Source organism: Aspergillus caelatus (assembly GCF_009193585.1).
Source record: "Aspergillus caelatus strain CBS 763.97 unplaced genomic scaffold BDV27scaffold_44, whole genome shotgun sequence".
In the NCBI taxonomy this organism is placed as follows: domain Eukaryota; kingdom Fungi; phylum Ascomycota; class Eurotiomycetes; order Eurotiales; family Aspergillaceae; genus Aspergillus; species Aspergillus caelatus.
The window spans coordinates 72,113-90,895 of NW_022475307.1; the positions used below are offsets into that span (position 1 = coordinate 72,113).

Consider the following 18,783-nt stretch of genomic DNA (forward strand, 5'->3'; position numbering starts at 1 on the left):
TTGGAATCCCTTGGCCATCAGGCTCTGATACTTACGCCCACACTTTCACGTTCATATTTTATGGGCAAGGCTGGTGAATCTAATCCTTAGGGAAACAAGTTTAAATGACAAAATGCTTTTGGCTAATATACAGGGGCAGCTGATTTACATATAGGCAATGTTGGTTTTTTCCGACAGAGAGTGCTTATAAGAAATCTAAATTACATGAAGTTTCTTGAGGTTCATTGTCTCATCCTCCGCCTCATGAAGATATTCCTTCCGCAACAGCTTCTTCAACACTGGCGTGTACGCGAAAATCAAGTCTCGCACTTTAGCCAGGGGCCAGGGGAGGCTCTCGAACATGGAGCCCGGGAAGCTTGCAAATTCCATATGATGGTCCACTCATGCATCGTGGGAAACCCCGGACCCAGGCTTCTGGACACGTCAAGGATATATTGTCGTTCGAACAGACGAGCGAGGCTCGGGTCAGAGCCCCGGAGAGCTTGATACCATGTCCCGAGGTACTAGTGAGGCTTTTTTTTTTTTTTTTTTTTTGATGTAGTAGAGTGGTGTGGCGAGCAGGAATGGTCTAGCGGTAAGGTGGGATTACTGGGGATTAGCTCCTTTGCAGGCACCCAATGGCGAGTGGCTGCTCGTCAACCCAAGGGCCTGGCCGTCATTATCCCCTGGGAGGATATGAGCGACTATTACCGTGATCGAGTCCGTCATGGTGGTATTTTGTCGGATCGTTTCATCGACTTTTGGTGGAAGAAACGCCGTCCAGCCAAACCAGTACGGAAAGCCCGGTCGAGCATCGCGCCAATGGGGCGATGGCACTCTTGAGGGAGATCTTGACGAGCAGACTTTGTTCTCTAACCGGCGTGACCAAACCAAAGATACCGCAGCGCACCGATTCATGGACGAAGATTACTACAATACCAGAGATTTCGATTTGTCTAATATTCAAGTCCCTCTGCTAAGTAGCTCAACTCTTTCGGGCAGCGTGCAGAAACGCTAATATTGATCTGTTTAGGGAGGAATTCTGGTTCATTTGCTTGGGAACGTTATCGGCTGGATGTGCGCCTCCTGTTCGTACAAGTTCTTGCGTTTCATTGTAGGGCGCCATGTGTCTACCCTTCTATTATCACCTCTCTGCCCGGCTGCAGTTGTCGTTCTTGGATGCGTTCTTAAAGGATAACGACTATGACGGCTGGAAGTTTGGCCAGCAGCCCCGTGTGCACCCGTGCCTGCGTAAAGGCGATTGGGGGGTGGATGACCTTGAGCACGAACTGAAGTTTCCCAGTCGTGCCGAGGTTGACTGGCCTATCCCGGACACTCAATATACGAAGCTCTTTCTCATGACCAAAAAGCCTTATCTAGAGAGCCCCATCCTTCTATGGATACCTGCACATATGAAGCACTGACTGGGTAAGGTCCCTGTTTACGGATGATTTGTCTGTTCCCTGCAATGTTCTCATTATCTATTTTCCTTAGGACCCCAATCACCTTTCTACACAAGACGTCCTCGACCCTGGAGATTACAGGTCATATCTTGGCCCGACTGACTGTTTCTTGCTCTCGAGAAAACCCCGACAGCTCTCCACTATCTGACATTGACCTTTTCATTACGCTACGCAGATTGAGTGCCGACGGGAACGAAGTCTTCCATACAGATACGATGGATGACCCAGTCCCCATTCTCAAGGGATGGCTCCGAGTTTCGCTCCGCAAAGTCAATACTAAACATCCGTTCCATCGTCACTATCTCCCTTATAGAGACTATACGAGGGCTGATGTTCAGCTTGTGAAGGATAATGGGAAATACCAGGTAGATGTGGAAGTGTGGCCCGACCAATACTGTACTCAAGCCCATTGAGACTCTGGTTCTAGAGCTTGTAGGCCGTGACACCCAGGGTGTCGGCAAGTTCTCCCACGAGCATCCGGATGATCGGGATCCAGCAGTTTTTGGCGGCCTCAACCATCTCGAGGTGGGTCAGGGTTCTGGCTATCTCTTGCTCCCTCTCATACCGTCTTGAAAAGCTCTTAATTGATCACCTGTGGAAATTTACGTAGAGGATAGTACATTATGCTGTGCTGAGCAAATTCAACCAATGTAGAAAGATGTCAGTTTATATCGAGAACATAATGAAGCTATGTTGTCTACCCAGAATGGAAGACTTATGTCAGGAGTTAGTACATCTGTATATATCTATTAGTTCTCTCTGGGACAGTTTACTGTTATCGGAAAAAAGCACAGCTTACGCCTCGATGCGAATTATAACAAAAAAGTGGCTGAACGCTTCGCCAAGAATTCCGGTGTTTCAAAATTGAATCAGTAACCAACACTAGGTATGCGACAAGAATGTTGTGGGATCGTTCACCTACTTCCCCACCTGCTAATGTGCTCTCGCATGGGATTTGCAAATGCCCGCATGAATGTGGCGCCATTTTTGGCCAAATAGCTAAAACGCGAATAGCCGTTGTGTCGCTTGGCGCAGGGGCTATTTATAGGAGTTGGGGTTGACGTATAAACCCATCCCAACGGTACTATGAGTATCGCTAGACCTCACCTTCAATCGATATGTAGGATGCTACCTCCCTGCCCATACTCTCCATTCCGCTTGGATGCGCTTCGTGTAGACGTTTCCCACGGAAGATGTTTAAGAACAAAGCCGAATTCCTAGCCCTATAGGTAACCAGTAGCTGTGATCCGGCCTGATTCCGACGTAAGAAATGGGGCTGGCTTAAAAGATCATCCTGGAAGGGAAAAGGTTTCAATAGAGAAGCCTTGTTTTTCTGGCGATGGATGGGAAACTACTGTATCTTATCACACCATCTCAAGCACATTAACCAGTGAGAGCTACAGCATAGCCGCTGCTATCCGGCACCCCTGTCTATACACCCCAATAAGACAGCCTGGTGGCACTGCCACGGTCAATGTGCAGCATAATATCAAGGCTCCCGGTCTCCATTTAATTTAGATTGCTTAAAACAAGGAGTTAGCGCTGGGCTGAGCCACGCATGTGTGGCTGCTCTATCGTACATCCCCTCTTGCGCCTTAGGCAGACAAGTTAATACCCCGGTCTATACAGGGTATATAGAGAGTATGCGTTCCCTTCAAAATATCGTACGAGTATGCACTCTCAAAGAACACTTGACCTCCTAGATACCAACTCGTAAAATCATTACTATGTCTTCTCTATACCCACGACCCCAAGCAACCTTCCTTCCGCACCTCTCTGAGATCATCCAACTCTACCCAGAAGCAGAACCATGGTGCGCAGGATACGCTCCATCACGAGGTCGTCGCTGCCACATGTCAACAAATGCTCGGAACCGAACAACAGCCATGTGTTTATTAGACGATGGGACTAAAGACCTCTATTCGGGTCGAGACATCAGCGACCTGCTCGAGGACCTGGCTCCTTACGTTCTGTGCACGCGGTTTCACAAGAATCAGGCCCCTGAACTTACCGCAAAATGGAAGACGCGAGTCCAACGGTTCTTGGACGCCTATGTGCTTCCTGCGACTACCCAACGAGCTGCTGGGGGGCGCCGACAGACTAGCACTCTGCCAAAGTCTAGGCAAAGTGTAGAGGTCGAATATTTCCATCGGGAGAAATGGCTCCCAGTCCGCGTTGGGGAACCTGAACGTCTACGGGCTACTCGACTGGCACCGGCGGCTTCGCAAGGAATTCTCGTCAATGAGCGCGTCACTCAAACTGCAAGCTCCACCAATAGATTACGCGGGCTCTCTACGCGCAGTGCTGCAGCTCCAACGCGGGAAATAACGAATAGAACAAGAGCAGTGGCTTCCTACTCCCTAACAGGCCGCCAGGTTGCCTCGTCTGCGGCATCAGAGCATAGACTATCGAACATACCAACAGCGGCTATTCGTGCGACCTCCAGTAATGTTCGCCCTGGTAGTGGCTCAAGCGCCGCTGTGTCCTCCACGACATCCTCGTGTTCTGGAGACACTACTCGCCGATCTATTGAAGGAGACTGTACCATCTGCTTTGACCCCTTGAAAAAGACTGCTCGCTTTGGAGCTGATGATGGTGCTCACCATGGTACGGAAGACGAGGGAGAACAGCAGGAATTATCCTGGTGCAAAGCCCGATGTGGAGTCAACTACCATGCGGCCTGCATTGAAATGTGGTTGAAGGCCTCCCCTAAATCTACGTGTCCGACGTGTCGGAGTGCATGGAAGGATTAGGACTAAATTTTCTTGTTTCGATTTGTACCATGTGCGTTAAGGGCTTGGTTTGGTAGACTAAACCCAAGGACCTGTATATCTGATCCCGAATACCCCGACTAGAGCGGTCGAAAGCTTGATAGCATCCTTCAACAGACCTAATAAGTGAACAGGCTTGCAAGCAGAGTGACTATAGATATAATATAAATAGTTCTATCACTACTGGTTATATTATCTAAGTAGAGTAAGTGATAGTTAGTTAGGTTAAGATATAGTATTGCTGTGTAGTCTTAGGCACCTGTCTACTTTAGGTCTGGTACTGTTTATTTGTTAAACATTATAATTGTGGACGTTGCATCTACGGTTATATTATTTTGTATTGGTTGTAGACCTTTGCTATCGCTATCTATAGGTATTCTACTATTCTACCTAGGATTACTACAGCTAAAATACAGCCCACCCCCGCGACGTATTCATGCTGCAAGAGACGAGATTTGACATCCAGGACATGTTTATATGAAAGCGTAAATTGAATACTACCTGTACTGTGAAACTAACTATTCAAGCCACTTAGATATGAACCTCGATTCTCTCGCCAAACAAGGATGGCGATCCGGCATACTTCACAGATTGTACCTTCCAAGCGGCAGCTCTCACACTCCAGGTTGCCCCGTGAACTCGCTCGTTGCGGTCATCCAGGTTGAATGTTTCAAAGTCGTAAAAGAAGTCCGTATTCCTCACGATACGGAGCCAGCCATCCCGTCCTTGTTGCATGTTGGCGAAGACCGTAGAGAAGGGGGCCCACCATGCGTTACGCCAGCTTCCGTCCCACCACTGAGAGATATGTAAGACGTTCGTGGACGGCCGGAAGGAGACATGCAAGCACAACCTATACCCATCATCGTCGTAGAAGTTGATATTGGTATTTGCCTCACCTGAGTTAGGGCTGTTCAATCCCGCCAGGAGTCGGGTCATTTCTAGACGAAAGACGAATTCCTGGTGGTTCGATTTGGTCGCCTGCAGTCCATCCCCGTTCAAAATTAGGGTATAGCCCGTACCAAAGCTCACGCTCTCCAGCTGACTGGTGATCCTGGCCAAGGAGGTTGTTTCTGAGTCACTGGGACTTTTTCTTAGTCATTATTGTCTGCCGCAACCAAAATGGAAAGGGGAGAGAGGGAAGTACGAACGCTGTCGACGTCAACCACCCACCGCGGCCCAACTGGTCCCTCATCATCTTCTTTTTCCTCCCCAGGGCGGTGCCGCCGCCACTTTCATCCCAGCCGGTACCATCATCGACGATAGGATGGGGCGCTGGATCGCGAGGGTATACGTAATTTTCTGTGCCCGTCTCCACGTTCGTGTCTTCATCAGTCGGAGGAGATGGTCTCGGTGGTGGCGGTGGGTGGGCATCTTTCTTCGGGGTGGGATCATTCAATAGATCCACGCCATCGTTTTCCCAATCGTCAAACATATGTTTAATGTCGTCTTCGGATTTGCCGTGCTGTATCGCGTCTACCAGATTCTTCACGATCCTGGATTCAGTGTCAGCGTCGCGGGGCCGTGTCAGGAACTATGAGTACTTTATGGCCAAACGTACGTCTCCATGTCATACTCAGACAGACTCTCCAATCCCTTCTCGGACAGCATCTTCCCCATGCTCACCGCCAGCTGGCCAAAACCATCTGCCATCAGCTCCTCGACAATGAGCTCACTGAACGCACCTGATAGACCTTCAAGCCCCACGCCGGCAATCAGGGTCAGTTCCGCGACCAGAACGCAATAGATGGTGATGGCGGTCACCTCATTGCGCATAGTCGGATTGCTGATGTGTTGCCCGATGGCTCTCTTTGCGTACAGGCCAGCATAACCGGCGACCCCCGAGGCGACGGCCGCTCCAACTGGCCTTAGCAGCGCGCCGCCCACCAGGGCTGCCGCTAAGCAGATGGTCGCGTAGGTACATTCGGCTGCCGCACGCACGGCCTCGTCATGGTCTCCCTCCAGTTCATCGATACCCGCCACAATATATCCAATAACGGGAATCTCCTCCAGTAGTCGAAAGAAGGGCCCTCGCAGATCCCAGGTGCCCACGCTTTGGTCAAATGATCAATCAGCCAATAAATCGATGAGGTTCGGGATGGGGACCAAGCACTTACGGATCCTCCATAACGAGTTCACCCTCGTCGGTGATGCTTACCCACTCGTCCATCAGCTGCCAGCAGTTGATCAGATGCCATGTATGGTGCCAATCTTCCAACTGACCAATTAATGCCCAGTTAGAGTTTAGGCCGAGGTCAATAGCGCTATGGCTAAAGTTGCCGTTCTTTCTCCTCTTGAGCAAGCCATTATCATTGGTCAGGTGCTGGTCCAGGTCCAGTGAGGTCGGGGTCAATGTCCCGTAGCGAGTGAACGCAAAGCCGTGGAGGACTGCCGGACCGCGCAGCGTAAGGTGAGTCAGTCGTGACCGGACATTCTTGGGACTGACGTTGACTTAGTTCCAGACTACAGAATTGGCACACACACACACACACCAGAATACTTACGGGAGTTGATAGACCAGGTCTCCCTTGTCATTATGGAAGATCATATCTAAGGCCAAGGTGTTCAGCCGGCGGTTGTAGCTGGCGTCCATGGTACAGAGCAAGACCGCCCCGCCGGCCGTGAGCTCTACCTTGGTTGAGTACTTCGTCAGGTACTTGGATTGCAATAGGGAGCCCAATAGGGGAGAGCCCAACAGGAACCGCCCAGTCGGCTGGTCGACGCCGATATACCAGTCGAGCGTGACCTCCCGGTAATTCCATTTCCCATTTTCATCTTTGCAGTCAGCGCAAAGGTTGGTGATATAATCACCCGCCGCCGTCTTGATGGGGCGGAGGTGGATGTTTTTGGAGCTGGTGGTAAAACCCATGTTGAATGCTGCCAGTGATGAGAAAGAGGATATGTGGAGAGAAACATGGAGAAAAGGATTTATATAGACCTTAGAACGAGGGACAGATGAGACTAGCTGGATGTGGACTTTGCAACATACCAGCTGAACAAGCAGCCGAAGGAGCTGAAGTGATTGAAGAGGCGGAAATGCTACCGAATCTATGGAGAGTTGACCAGGCCAACTCGAGGTAGCGTAAAGTAAATAAAGTAAACTAACTAAGTAGCCTCTTCAGGACCTGATAGGCTGCAGCGGAGTTATCCACGGCTGTGCATTGATCCATTGGACCACCCGCTTCCATAGCTCTAGACTCCGATTTTACGGCATCCAGTTTAGTTATGTATCTGCCCAGCCACTGGCCTGCCTTCAGGTTCTAGAGCAGCTGAACTCATCTAATCTTCACCCAGTTGCCCTGCACGACCTCCACACCCTGATTCCCTCGCTTACACTTGTCCACGTACACTCCTCATCGATTTCTTATCTACTCTTCTGTACGCAACCGCGGGGTTCATCGGCTTTTCTGTGAGCGGCCCCTCAGTGGAGATTGATTAGCTTCAGCGAGTTACTAAAGGATATCATATCACAGAGTAAACAAGGATCAGGTTCTCCCCACATTAGTTGAGATGCATATTGGCATACAGTGGAGAACTTCCAAATGGACCAAAAATCCAAGATCTTATCAGGCGCCAATTTAGCGTATGCAAAATAATCTTCAGTTCTTGGCACCTTTTATATGCAGAAAACGCGCATTTTCAACCCTATATAGAACTAAATGAAATATCTATTATTTTTAAGCATTTTGGAAGCATTTTTAAATAAGTATTTTTCCTATGTATTTTTAAAACAGGGCATATTGTATGCCTATATAGGTATATTAGCTTAACACAGGCCAAAGAATTACTACAATATTATCAAGAAAATATCTACTATTTAGGGTAGAAAACCTATCAACTAGATAAGGATATATAGGCCGAAAGCTAAGTAGTAGATATTAGACAGATAGAAGACTAATTCTTACCTTCTGTTACAGATCCGATGATGACTCTGTATAATAACTGTATTGTATACCCTGCCCGTTATATATATACAGCTCGGTGACCGAACGGCAACAATAGATTATATATCTGTCGTCTTTTCAATAGTATATAGTAGCTCCTTGTCAGTCTTATTCTGTTAAGAGAATAAGGGGCTTCTTCTGAATATAAAGTTAGCCTAGTATTAATAAAAAAAGAAGATAAGAATCAATTTTCTGTCTGCCTAATATCTACTGCTTAGCTTTCAGCCTATATATCTTTATCTAGTTGACAGGTCTTTTACCCTGAATAGTAGATATTTTCTTAATATCTTCTTTTTTTATTAATACTAGAGTCTAGACTAACTTTATATTTAGAAAAAACTTCTTATTCTTCTAATAGAATAAGACTGATAAGAAGCTACTATATACTATTAAAAAGTTAATAGATATATAATCTGTTGTTACTATTCAGCCTCCGAGCTGTATATATACAACGGGTAGGGTATACAATACAGTTATTATATAGAGTTATTATTAGATCTATAATAAATTTATCTAAAAAGTGTCAAGGAAATATCTACTATTCAGGGTAGAAAATCTGTTAACTAGATAAGAGTATATAGACTGAAAGCTAAGCAGTAGATATTAGACAGATAGAAGACTGATTCTTATCTTCTTCTTTTATTAATACTAGGCTAACTTTATATTTAGAAGAAGTCCCTTATTCTTCTAACAGAATAAGACTGACAAGGAGCTACTATATACTATTGAAAAGACAACAGATATATAATCTGTTGTCGCTGTTCGGCCTCCGAGCTGTATATACATAATAGGCAGGGTATACAATACAGTTATTATACAGAGTCATTATCGGATCTGTGATAAAAAGACAAGATTATCTACTATAAATTAATATATATTATTATAGTAAGTATATTATAGGGATTCACTATAATATAATATTATATAGTATAGCTTCTTTCTTGTCTATTTTTATCTGGCCAGTAGATGTGAGACTGTAGATTAGCTAACTAGAATATCTCTCTTATTAAAGAGCTATCAGACTATCTTATCTTGATAATACCAGTTCTCTGTGAGTAGATATTCTAATAGAGTATTTTTATCGGCTTCAGAAATCTTCTTTGCACAGCCAAGTTAATAGAGAAATAGCTTCTGTACACTTCTATATCTAAATAAATTGGACTGTATCGTGTACACAGTTCCAATAGAGATATATAATATTTCTGATATATTTCTAGGATACCAACCAAGAACAAGATAACATAGTATTCTAGAGTATTGGGCAGGAGAAAGTTTATAATATTAATATTGATCAGCGTGTTCGGCAGGAAAATTAGTAGCACTGGAAGTTATACTAATAAAGTAAGGGTCTAATCTCTTAAATATTGATATAGTAGAGTATATTGCCTAATTAGATAGTTTGAATATCTTCAAAAATAGTGTAGTTGGTAGGGTTTCAGCCTTTTTTTATAGAATTGTTGTATTTGTAGTCAAAATCGTGTGGTGCGCAGAAAAAAAAAAAAGGTGCCAAGAACTGAAGATCATTTTGCATACGCTAAATGACGGTAACCTAAGAGGGATTTATTCTGCACAATCGCCCCGCCTTAACGCACTGACCTAGCTTGATGTGATCTGATTAATAAAGCACCCAATCACGCATAATATATTCGTTTATATGTCTAGATACTTTCCTGGTGATGATATAGAAATCGATACATGGCTGGAGATAAGCTAAGGTGTGCAAGTAAACATCCACAAATAATGAGTCTCGCCTGGGCCGCAACAACTTTAAATAGAGACACATCAAGGTCAGACAGACGGTACACCTCGTCAGGACCTTAAACTTCTGAGAGTGCGTGATAGTAGCTGTTGAATACCCACTAATATTGTGACTAAGTAACGCCGTATTGTTCTAATCGTGCCAACCATTCCATGGGCAGCGACTAGAATGTCCTCCCTAGGAAAGACTCAACCCACATCACTGGTTCAAAACCAATGACGAGTAGGTTTGTGTCTTTCATAATAGCCAATAAGCGCACACCAGCTCTGCTTTTGTGTCCGTCATCATTGTTGTAGTAATACCACTAGAGACGATTGCGTGGCCCTCTACGGCGTTTCTGACTGCCTACACCTACAATCTTTTCGATTGGATACTCGAGGACGCTTAGAGCTGCTCGTCATTGAGACCTTCCCAAGCTGATAGTCATATGAAAGCCTCTCGATTCGGTCCTTCACTAACGAGAATTGAATGGCGTATTTGTGTGTCTCAAAGGAGTAAAGTGCCATGAAGCCCTATAGGCGCAGTCATTATAAATGAACGGAAAGGTAAGCGTAGTCGGAATTATAAGCAGAGAGGACATAGTATTTATCAAATATTTATACTGGAATACTAATAGCGAACCCTCGAATGCTCGGCAGAGCCTGACTCACACAATCACTGGTTAAACTAGTTAAACTAGTCGGCCATTTTCTTCCTGTCATATCTCAGGGTTTGGTCTATACCTGGTGCCTAGAGATTTGCAACCGTGCGCATTGTACCGCCGTATTCTATTGTGGCTTAGAGAAGGGTGTGAAGTTAACAAAGTTGTTGCTGTTGGTGCCGTGTTCCGCAATTCCAACCAGCACTTCCTTGCCATCTTTGGTTCCAGCACTGTTGTCTACTTAGTATCCAATAGCAACTTGAATGATGTGTATCCAAGACTCACATATAACGATAACGACCTCTATCTCTGGCCGCAAAGTTACCCTCCTTATCACTGGTCGCTTTGACCTCTTTGAGGTTGGTATACCTTTCCCTCACGCTAGCGAATAGCCTTTTTTCGTCGGGGGTTCTACCACCGTCGAATGGCTTGACATGAGCTAGAAAGTACGTTAATAGAATATCTCCAGGAGAAGAAGACGACGACGAGAGGGTTGGATTGCTCACGTGAGTTCTCGGACTGCAGATAATGCCGTGCAATGGATTTATCACTGTCCCGGAAGTCATTCAAGTTGATACCGCGGGATTGGGAAGGCCCAGCTCTGGACGGTCCAGGCCGTCCTCCTCTTCCAGGATTGCCGCCATCGTTCAATGCGCCTTCTCCCTCTCCGTGGACGTTCAACTCGAACGTTCTTTCATCCCCATTGGGGCCAGGGATTTCCTGTAAATTCTCATCAAAATAGGTTTCGACGGGCTTCTTCGGTGGAGGAAGCTCGCTGACATCGCCCTCGAAGGTTCCGTAGCTGACTCCATCTGCACCGGCCGCACCAGTGGCGCCTGTCGACGCAGTATCACCAGCGCTTCCAGCATTTCCGGGTGCTTCAGGACTTCCTGCAGCCCCTGCAGCCCCCGCGGCACCAACACCACCAAGGGCTCCGCTGGCAGCACTACCAGCACTACCAGCAGCGCCTAGAACACCACCGAGAGCGGTGCCAGCTCCAATAATACCGCCGGCGATAGAGCCTACAGAGCTTCCAGAACCACCGCTACCGCTCAGGTCGGTGGGGGGCTTTGCTTCTTCACTATTCGTTGGGGTGGGACGAGGCGGTGGAGGGAAATGGGAGATGTCAGGGACCTGTTCTCCATTCTCTAGGAAGTATGTGGGCTCAACGGGCTTGGGTGGAGGAAGGTAGCACACATCCCCGTTGCAAGTGAATTCGGGGTTGGTGCCATCGATAGGTGCAGCAGATGCCGCAAGCGAAAAGAGAACGAGATCAAACGGACGCATTGTCAGAAATAAAGTAAACTAGCGTAGTTGAGATGATTAGGTCTTCTGGTCTTGCTGGAGGAAAAAATGTTGACTGGGCATGCCGTCGTTCTTATACATTATTGATTATGATGGCTGGTGGTATAGGATGTGTCTCTACAGGATGGTCTAGAACGTTGATATGACATGCTATGTAGATGCCAAGTCGGATATATTAGGAATCGAGTGATATGATGAGAGATGCTGAGTCTTTGTGACTTCTTGCCGATTGTGGAAACTGACACGATGTTAAGATTTAGGCAAAGGGTAACCACCATATTTGTCGATCACTACGAGGGCTTGGCTTAAGTCTAAACTAAAAAAAAGTTCAAACTAGTGGATCCTTCGCTAGGTGGGCTATCTGGAATTTTTTCTGGAACGCTTCAGCCCAGAGTGGAGTCGCAGAGGACTTCACAACGTTAGGATGAAGAGAGGCATTTTTCGACTTTATCCTGTCTTCAGGCGGACCAGTGAAAATTTTATGATGAATTTACACAATCTTTATCGTGAAACTGGCGTGATCGTCAGGCCTTAGCTAGAAGCCTAAGACATACGTCTTCTGACGATGTGCAGTGAGGCCTGCATGCACGGTGGGTCTCGAGGGTCGATCTAGGCCACACTAAATCGACCCTCTTAGACTAACGTTCGAGATTCCGACTGCGCCACTTCTGATAATCGAATCTGATAAGCACACCATATGTTAGCTGATCAGGCTCGGCCGAAACTCTGTCGTAACTGCCTTTAGGCAGACTACAGCTGGAACCTTGGTGATGGATATGTATGCCCTGGTGATATCAAAACCTGTCGTTAGCTTGGCATTGACTACCCTCATTGCATAATACGTTACAGCACTGCTCTGTGTGCGGAAGGTAAAAGGGGTTTGGTTATGTTCTAGAAGGTGCTACCATTCTACACAACTCATATGAGGAGTTCTTATGAAGGTAGCATAGATCGTTTAATTCACCGTTGTTTACCTCTTACATATATGTCCTCCGTACATACACCGTCATACTCTGCTCGCTGTGGGGATTTGGAAGACGTTTGACAATAGATTGGCTACTACAGATTCCCCCATTAATGGAAATCCCGCTCACCGAGACATGCAGGAAACTCTGGCAACTTAATTTCCGGACGTCTTACCGGTATGAGCAGAGCCTAGCCCGTACGCTTCATAAGGACTTACAATGATATGAATCAGTCTTTCGTTGCTGAAGTTCTCCCGTCCCGGCCATTTCCTAATTGCGTTGCATTAACGATCTCGAAGGAATCCCGCCACATCAAGGTATTCACAATTTAACTTTTTCTGAGAAATAGGATTTTAGTGGAAAAGTATGTGGATATCCCGCTCCACGGTCAGCCACCGGATTATCAGACAGGGTGGAAGTCCCTGTGGTGAAACTTTCTTGCAGAAATTGAGCATTCTGTTACATCTTAGATCCCGCTTGACCACCCGACTTTTGGGTCACTCATGTTACTTTCGCTACTATGAGCACATATTTCTACTGCATGCTGGTAACCAGGAAAGTGACGCGTATTTTTGTCGGAAGTGGCCTCTCCATCGTGGAAGTTCACTACTGCAGAAGCTATCCATCCAGAGCTGCGCATTGTCTGAGTCACTGAGAGACTGTAAATTAGCTACTATCTACTCAGCCACCCACTGAACATCAAAGAGAAGTAGAAATTAAAGAAACTCCCCCGGAACATAAGCCGACATTGAATCCTCCCACAACGAATTCGTCAACGCCCGTCCGGCGCAATCGTACAGACATCGTAGTTGCCCCCACTGACGCGTCGCGTAAACACCATCTTTATCCCATCCGGCGAGAAGGAGGGCAGCATGTCCCACCAATTCGTCAACACGGTGATGGGATACGTGCCGTTGGCAGTTATCTGGTCGAGGTGTATAATGCGCAGACCTAGCTGCGATGTATCGCCACCTTCTGCATCGGCGCCCTAAACGCGGAAGACAATCTTCGTCCCATCGGGTGAGAAGCTGGGGAACCCTGTGTTCAGGGTATTGTTGTTTCCCACTGAGAGGGGGATCGTGCTGGTCGTGAGGTTCATTGCCTCGCTGCCGTCGGCCTTGGAGCGCACGATCCACCCGCCGTTGGACGTGCGCCCGGCGAACCAGTAGCCGACGCCGTAGGTGAGCCAGTTTCCGTCAGAGGACCAGGAGGGCTGGAAAGTACCGGAGGTGCCCTTTTGGACGGAGGAGAGGGATAGGATTCCCTTTGCCACGGGGTCGAAGACGGTCTCGTTGTCTGTGCCGGTGCCATTGAGGGAGATGACGGCGGAGTCGCCGAGCTGTTTTTGGGTGATGGCTAGTTGGCCTGCGGTGTTGAGGGTTGGGAAGACGTCGGTGAACCTGTAGGTCCAGTTGAAGTCCCAGCTGTAGATAATATCTACTCTCTATGCTCTTCACCCACACCCCAACATCAACCCTACAAAGCGGCAAAAGCCACGTCCATGCCAGCTACCTATGATAGGCTACCGCAATCCCACTCGGCTGGCCATTAATGAGGCGAATCGGAGTCGCCCTCCAGTTATCCTTCTGAACACTGCTACTTCCATTAGCCCGGAAGACCATTTCAGAAAGACTCTCCGGCTCCGTATTTCGGCCAGCTCGGTGTAACTGCGCTCACATTCGACGCTTTGTTTTGTCTCCAGGAATTGGGGTCAAGGCTCGCAATAAAGCTCACCCAGATGCTGCTGATGTCATTGGCCAGAGAAGCCAGAGCTTCGTTTGAGTCGGAGCCCAGTTCGTCGGCGTTAGCGAAGACGAAGGGGAGTTCGTTGCCATGTTGCGCGGTCTCTTGGCGACACATCAGAGGCTGTTCTGTTTAGCCTTGATAGCGAGCTGTCGCATCAGGGAGAAACACGATAAAACCGACAATCTTTAGCAAGAAAGAAACAGTTAACATAATACGAAATGAAGTCATATCCTACAGCATAATCGCGCTGGGTAGTCGAGACATACTCGAATACCCTACCAATGCATGAAATCCATAAATGGGCAATATAATCCAAATAGGAAAATATGTTTCAGAGCAATAGAATAACATATTATCAAGGAGTCTAACTATTCAGAGAGATTCAACATTCAACATTCAACATTCAACATATAACCACAATATCCAATATTCTCAGAGTCCGTCACCAAGACCGCAAGGGAGGAAGGCCGTTATCGATAAGATATATGTTCACCTCCTGCACTGTATTTTCCCACAGTCCTTTCACTTGTTCGTCGTCATTGAGGACCGGATTAGGCGGATCAACTGTGCCGATGGGCACCAGAAACCTGCCCTTGTACTTCGTAGGATCTTGTCGTATCTCCATGGCGGTCGCTGCAAACAGAGGTGTCGCGGCACCCTGATCGGGTGTGCTGAAGGATAGGAGTGCTATCATCCGGACAGGGGCGTTATTACTCGACATAAGACCCTCAGTAGCAACCTCGCCTGGATGAACAGCAATGGATATGATTGGGAGACCCTGCTCGTCTAGTAGGCGTTGTAATTCTTGCGCAAACAGGGCATTGGCGGCCTTGGACACAGCGTAACGAATCATGTCAAAGCCAAAGATGAATCTCCCAAAGTAGCGCCATTGCCAGGGATACGATAACACCGGTTTTGATAGACAGGTGTGAGAGGGAAACTGGAACTTAAAGTTGCGTGGAAGCATGTCTCGGTGGGCCGTAGAACTGAGGGTTATAATCCTGGCGTCGGCATCTTCTGCAACCAGGGAATTCTTCAGAAGAGGCAAAATGCGATTAACGAGAACAAACGGTCCGACGTAGCTAAAGCTGTTAGTGTACTTATAGTTTGACCTAAGACATGTACATACTTTATAGCCATATGAAATTCCCATCCAGGGCCAACAGTCTCCGTCGAAGATGTCGCAGCTCCAGCATTATTGACTAGATAGGCAGCTGTGTCAGAAATGGAGGGTACGTTGGACGCAGAACGGGGCGTACTAAGGATGTCCACCTTGCTTTCCCTTTTCTTTAGCTCTTCGACAGCAGCAGTCACACTCTTTAGGTCGGATAGATCCAGTAGTAACCATCTGACGTTGTCTCTATTAATATCCGGATAACTGGTTCGGAGATACTCCAAAGTTGCTTGGGCCTTTGCCTCGGTCCTCGTGGTGAAGTAGACTGTCGCTCCTCGCTGATAAAGGAGTCTGGTCGTTGCTAGACCGATACCGCTGCTATAAAATTCCCTTTGTCAGTATATACCTGTAGACAGTGCATGACTCACTTATACAGACTTACTTGCCCCCTGTTACGACAGCAACCTTTCCCCTTAGATTGGGAATGTCCTGCAGCGGATCCCACAACTTCGACATTGAAGAATATTGCTGAAGTCAAAGTATACCACTTTAGAGCTGGAATGATGCTTGCCACCAGAAAGAGTTGCACGATATGGCTTCGATACTGGGTATATCAAAATTGAAGTGATACCATAGTCACAAATAAGTGCGAAGTAATCCTTATAAAGACCACGGAAGGGGCCCATCTTCACAATTTAGTCAAATCTCTGGCACGACTACCTGACTTCACGACTAAGGAACCAAGGTGTACGAAACCGAGGTGCTTTGTCAGCGGGCTCTCCTATTAATCTCAATGTACTGAATTATCTTGAGTTTGACTTTAGTCTCCATTTCAAGGTGGATGGTAGTAGTCCTAGACAAGTAACCTACTCATGAAATAGCCTGCCTCAAGATACCGGAAGCTGGGAAATTTGCAATCCGAAGGTTTCCAAGCCCTACCTTAGCTGTTATTTGTGCGCTATGCAGTTGAATAAGACCATATCACCGCCGTCCATGGATCTCGGCATCGCTTTTTGCAGCACCGAAAGTTTGTATGACCCACCTAACTAGTCCTAACTAGGTAATTCACTCGTGAATTAGCGTCAGTTTATATACTACAGCTAATAGAGTTAGCTATATGTGACACTGAAATACGAAACTCTACATTAGTGGTACTGCTACAGCAACTATCTTACAGTCACCTCGACAACTAGATAGCCTACATAAAAGATCCAAGTTGTAATAACACAGAATTTTACCAATTGCCCTAACCCGCTATGCCGTAAGACCCTCAAGGTCCCACCGGAATGAAGCGGTTAACTATGGTGGAGGTAGGTGTTTGATAGGACATTAATCCGCAGAGGCAAGCTTCCGCTGAATGGACTATAAGCTCGCAATGCTGTCAACTACTGCTTTTGATATATAGGCCGTCAAGATGACGTTTATTGGCGGTACGGATGGCTGAAATCCGCCTAGTAGTGTTCAAGCTTCGAGGCCACTTTACTGTCTATTTAACAGTGTTCAAGACCTTCATATATCATAAGTGTGATATTCTGGTACATGTGATTTATGGAACGTTCTTGTGCAGATTGAAAATCTTGAAGATAGCGGGTCTACTGTAGATTCCAGTTATTGATCACAATATGTTGATCTGTCAAGATGGAGAGAGATTGTAAAATAGTGATCAAAAACGATGTATCAGAAGACAACGCGAGAGATGACCGACCCATACGTCTTAACATAGGCGGAATGCTGGCATGTATTTCTCGTGGCGCTTGTCTGAGTATAGATAATGATTTGCTATACTGTGCCTTCGACTCAGTGATCAATGTCACATGGGTTAATTGAATAGACGGGGAGAGGGCGTCAAGGCTATCAATCACTACCTTACTGGCAAGTACCCGACAAAGCCAATAATAGTGCCAGGCTTTGACAAGCCAGCCATGTTCGCGAGAGTGAGAAGAGCATCCAAAAATAGCATCGAAGGTGAAAGTTGGAGGGAGGTTGTTGGCCCACGCAAGTAGACGTCGGTCAAAATCAATAGCTGTAGATATAAGCTGGACGTAGTCATGTGCATCGGAATGCTTTGCTCTTATTTTCAGGTCAATCAAGCTGCTCATTATATCAAACAGTTCTATCATGGGTAAAAGGGTCGTCCCCATGGAAAAGACCCTGCAGGACTGCATCAGTCCAAGTAGAAGTTTTGGAACTGTCTGCTCACAAATAAGGTAGGCGAGCGCCTATGTGACGAGAAAAACATCAGACATAACTTCGTCAGGTAGAATTGCGATAGATGGACCTACTGCAGTATAGGCAATCTGTATCAGCCCTTCTATCTCGTTAACCATCCCGTCTGGATGAAGCTTTAGCATGTTTAGGAGCACGAGCGTCCCTTTTATGTGCTTTACCCATAAGTGGGCAGCTGAAGGAGCGTCACAAGCTATCAGCTATGTTCATGTCAGCATATAGTGATAGAAAGTTCTAAACACTACGACATTTAATACCTCGAATACAGATAAATTGAAGCTGGCAGCGACTAGCGCCCCATTAACAGACTCTTTAGGCTGACCGATAGCTTTAGCGAGGAGGTTTAGCGCGGACGAATAATGGCGTCTAGCTAGAACCATCAAGTCGGGATCCTTATGCATGATTGCCAAGGCAGCTAGCCCAACAGATGTAAAACTGGAAGTAGCTGGTACAGAGTGTTGCATAGATGGTTCATTGACACACATGCGGAAACTGTCCGTAATGCTGAAATTATCGAAGAAATACTTGCACGCAATGTCCTCCACCGGCCATGACGGGGTCCGGGGCAGTGAGATTACATCCGTTGTACCCGAAGAACTATGGAATTTCTGAGTTATAGCTTCTGTTTGATCTCGAAACAGAATGTCCAACTGGTCCCTGTACCCTGAACAACGTAAACCGGCGCGTGCGCATTGAGAACATCTTGGTTTAAGTTGATTACACTGAATTTAGTTAGAGAAGAAATCCGGATTAAAACCAGTGGATAAGGGGAACATGCTCTAATTCTTCTCCTTCTGCAGTTTTCACAACTCAAACTACCTCTATTACGGAGTTCCATGATAGAGGGTGCGTTAAAGCAGTAGTCGGAAAGACG

At 46.7% G+C, this 18,783-nt stretch overlaps 5 protein-coding genes across 5 annotated transcripts; 2 read left to right on the top strand and 3 right to left on the bottom strand.

Annotated features, from left to right (window-relative positions):
- Nucleotides 1–204: 204 nt before the first annotated feature.
- Nucleotides 205–2,178, top strand: BDV27DRAFT_170412 (Alpha/Beta hydrolase protein; the record flags this gene model as incomplete). Its single annotated transcript, XM_032075292.1, has 8 exons — nucleotides 205–226; nucleotides 411–506; nucleotides 542–757; nucleotides 792–982; nucleotides 1,013–1,105; nucleotides 1,146–1,273; nucleotides 1,474–1,819; nucleotides 1,857–2,178. The coding sequence occupies 8 exons, from the start codon at nucleotides 205–207 to the stop codon at nucleotides 2,013–2,015; spliced, it is 1,251 nt and encodes a 416-aa protein (XP_031929961.1). The 3' UTR covers nucleotides 2,016–2,178.
- An 809-nt stretch (nucleotides 2,179–2,987) lies between these two features.
- On the top strand, nucleotides 2,988–4,504 carry BDV27DRAFT_124730 (uncharacterized protein). The gene has a single exon (XM_032066154.1). The coding sequence runs from the start codon at nucleotides 3,170–3,172 to the stop codon at nucleotides 4,193–4,195; it is 1,026 nt and encodes a 341-aa protein (XP_031929962.1). The 5' UTR covers nucleotides 2,988–3,169; the 3' UTR covers nucleotides 4,196–4,504.
- Nucleotides 4,505–4,744: 240 nt separating this feature from the next.
- On the bottom strand, nucleotides 4,745–7,079 carry BDV27DRAFT_155513 (uncharacterized protein; the record flags this gene model as incomplete). Its single annotated transcript, XM_032072158.1, has 5 exons — nucleotides 4,745–5,291; nucleotides 5,362–5,706; nucleotides 5,772–6,263; nucleotides 6,328–6,651; nucleotides 6,715–7,079. The coding sequence occupies 5 exons, from the start codon at nucleotides 7,077–7,079 to the stop codon at nucleotides 4,745–4,747; spliced, it is 2,073 nt and encodes a 690-aa protein (XP_031929963.1).
- A 3,601-nt stretch (nucleotides 7,080–10,680) lies between these two features.
- On the bottom strand, nucleotides 10,681–11,840 carry BDV27DRAFT_143258 (uncharacterized protein; the record flags this gene model as incomplete). The annotated part of the gene is made up of 3 exons (XM_032070064.1): nucleotides 10,681–10,783; nucleotides 10,839–10,992; nucleotides 11,060–11,840. 3 exons carry the CDS (start codon nucleotides 11,838–11,840, stop codon nucleotides 10,681–10,683), a joined length of 1,038 nt encoding a protein of 345 aa, XP_031929964.1.
- Nucleotides 11,841–17,275: 5,435 nt separating this feature from the next.
- On the bottom strand, nucleotides 17,276–18,747 carry BDV27DRAFT_143259 (Zn(II)2Cys6 transcription factor; the record flags this gene model as incomplete). The annotated part of the gene is made up of 5 exons (XM_032070065.1): nucleotides 17,276–17,842; nucleotides 17,873–17,902; nucleotides 17,966–18,109; nucleotides 18,158–18,631; nucleotides 18,688–18,747. The coding sequence occupies 5 exons, from the start codon at nucleotides 18,745–18,747 to the stop codon at nucleotides 17,276–17,278; spliced, it is 1,275 nt and encodes a 424-aa protein (XP_031929965.1).
- Between the last annotated feature and the right edge of the window lie 36 nt (nucleotides 18,748–18,783).

Coding starts and splice junctions, on each gene's coding strand:
- BDV27DRAFT_124730 (XM_032066154.1), top strand. CDS start 3,170: ATGTCTTCTCTATACCCACGACCCCAAGCAACCTTCCTTCCGCACCTC.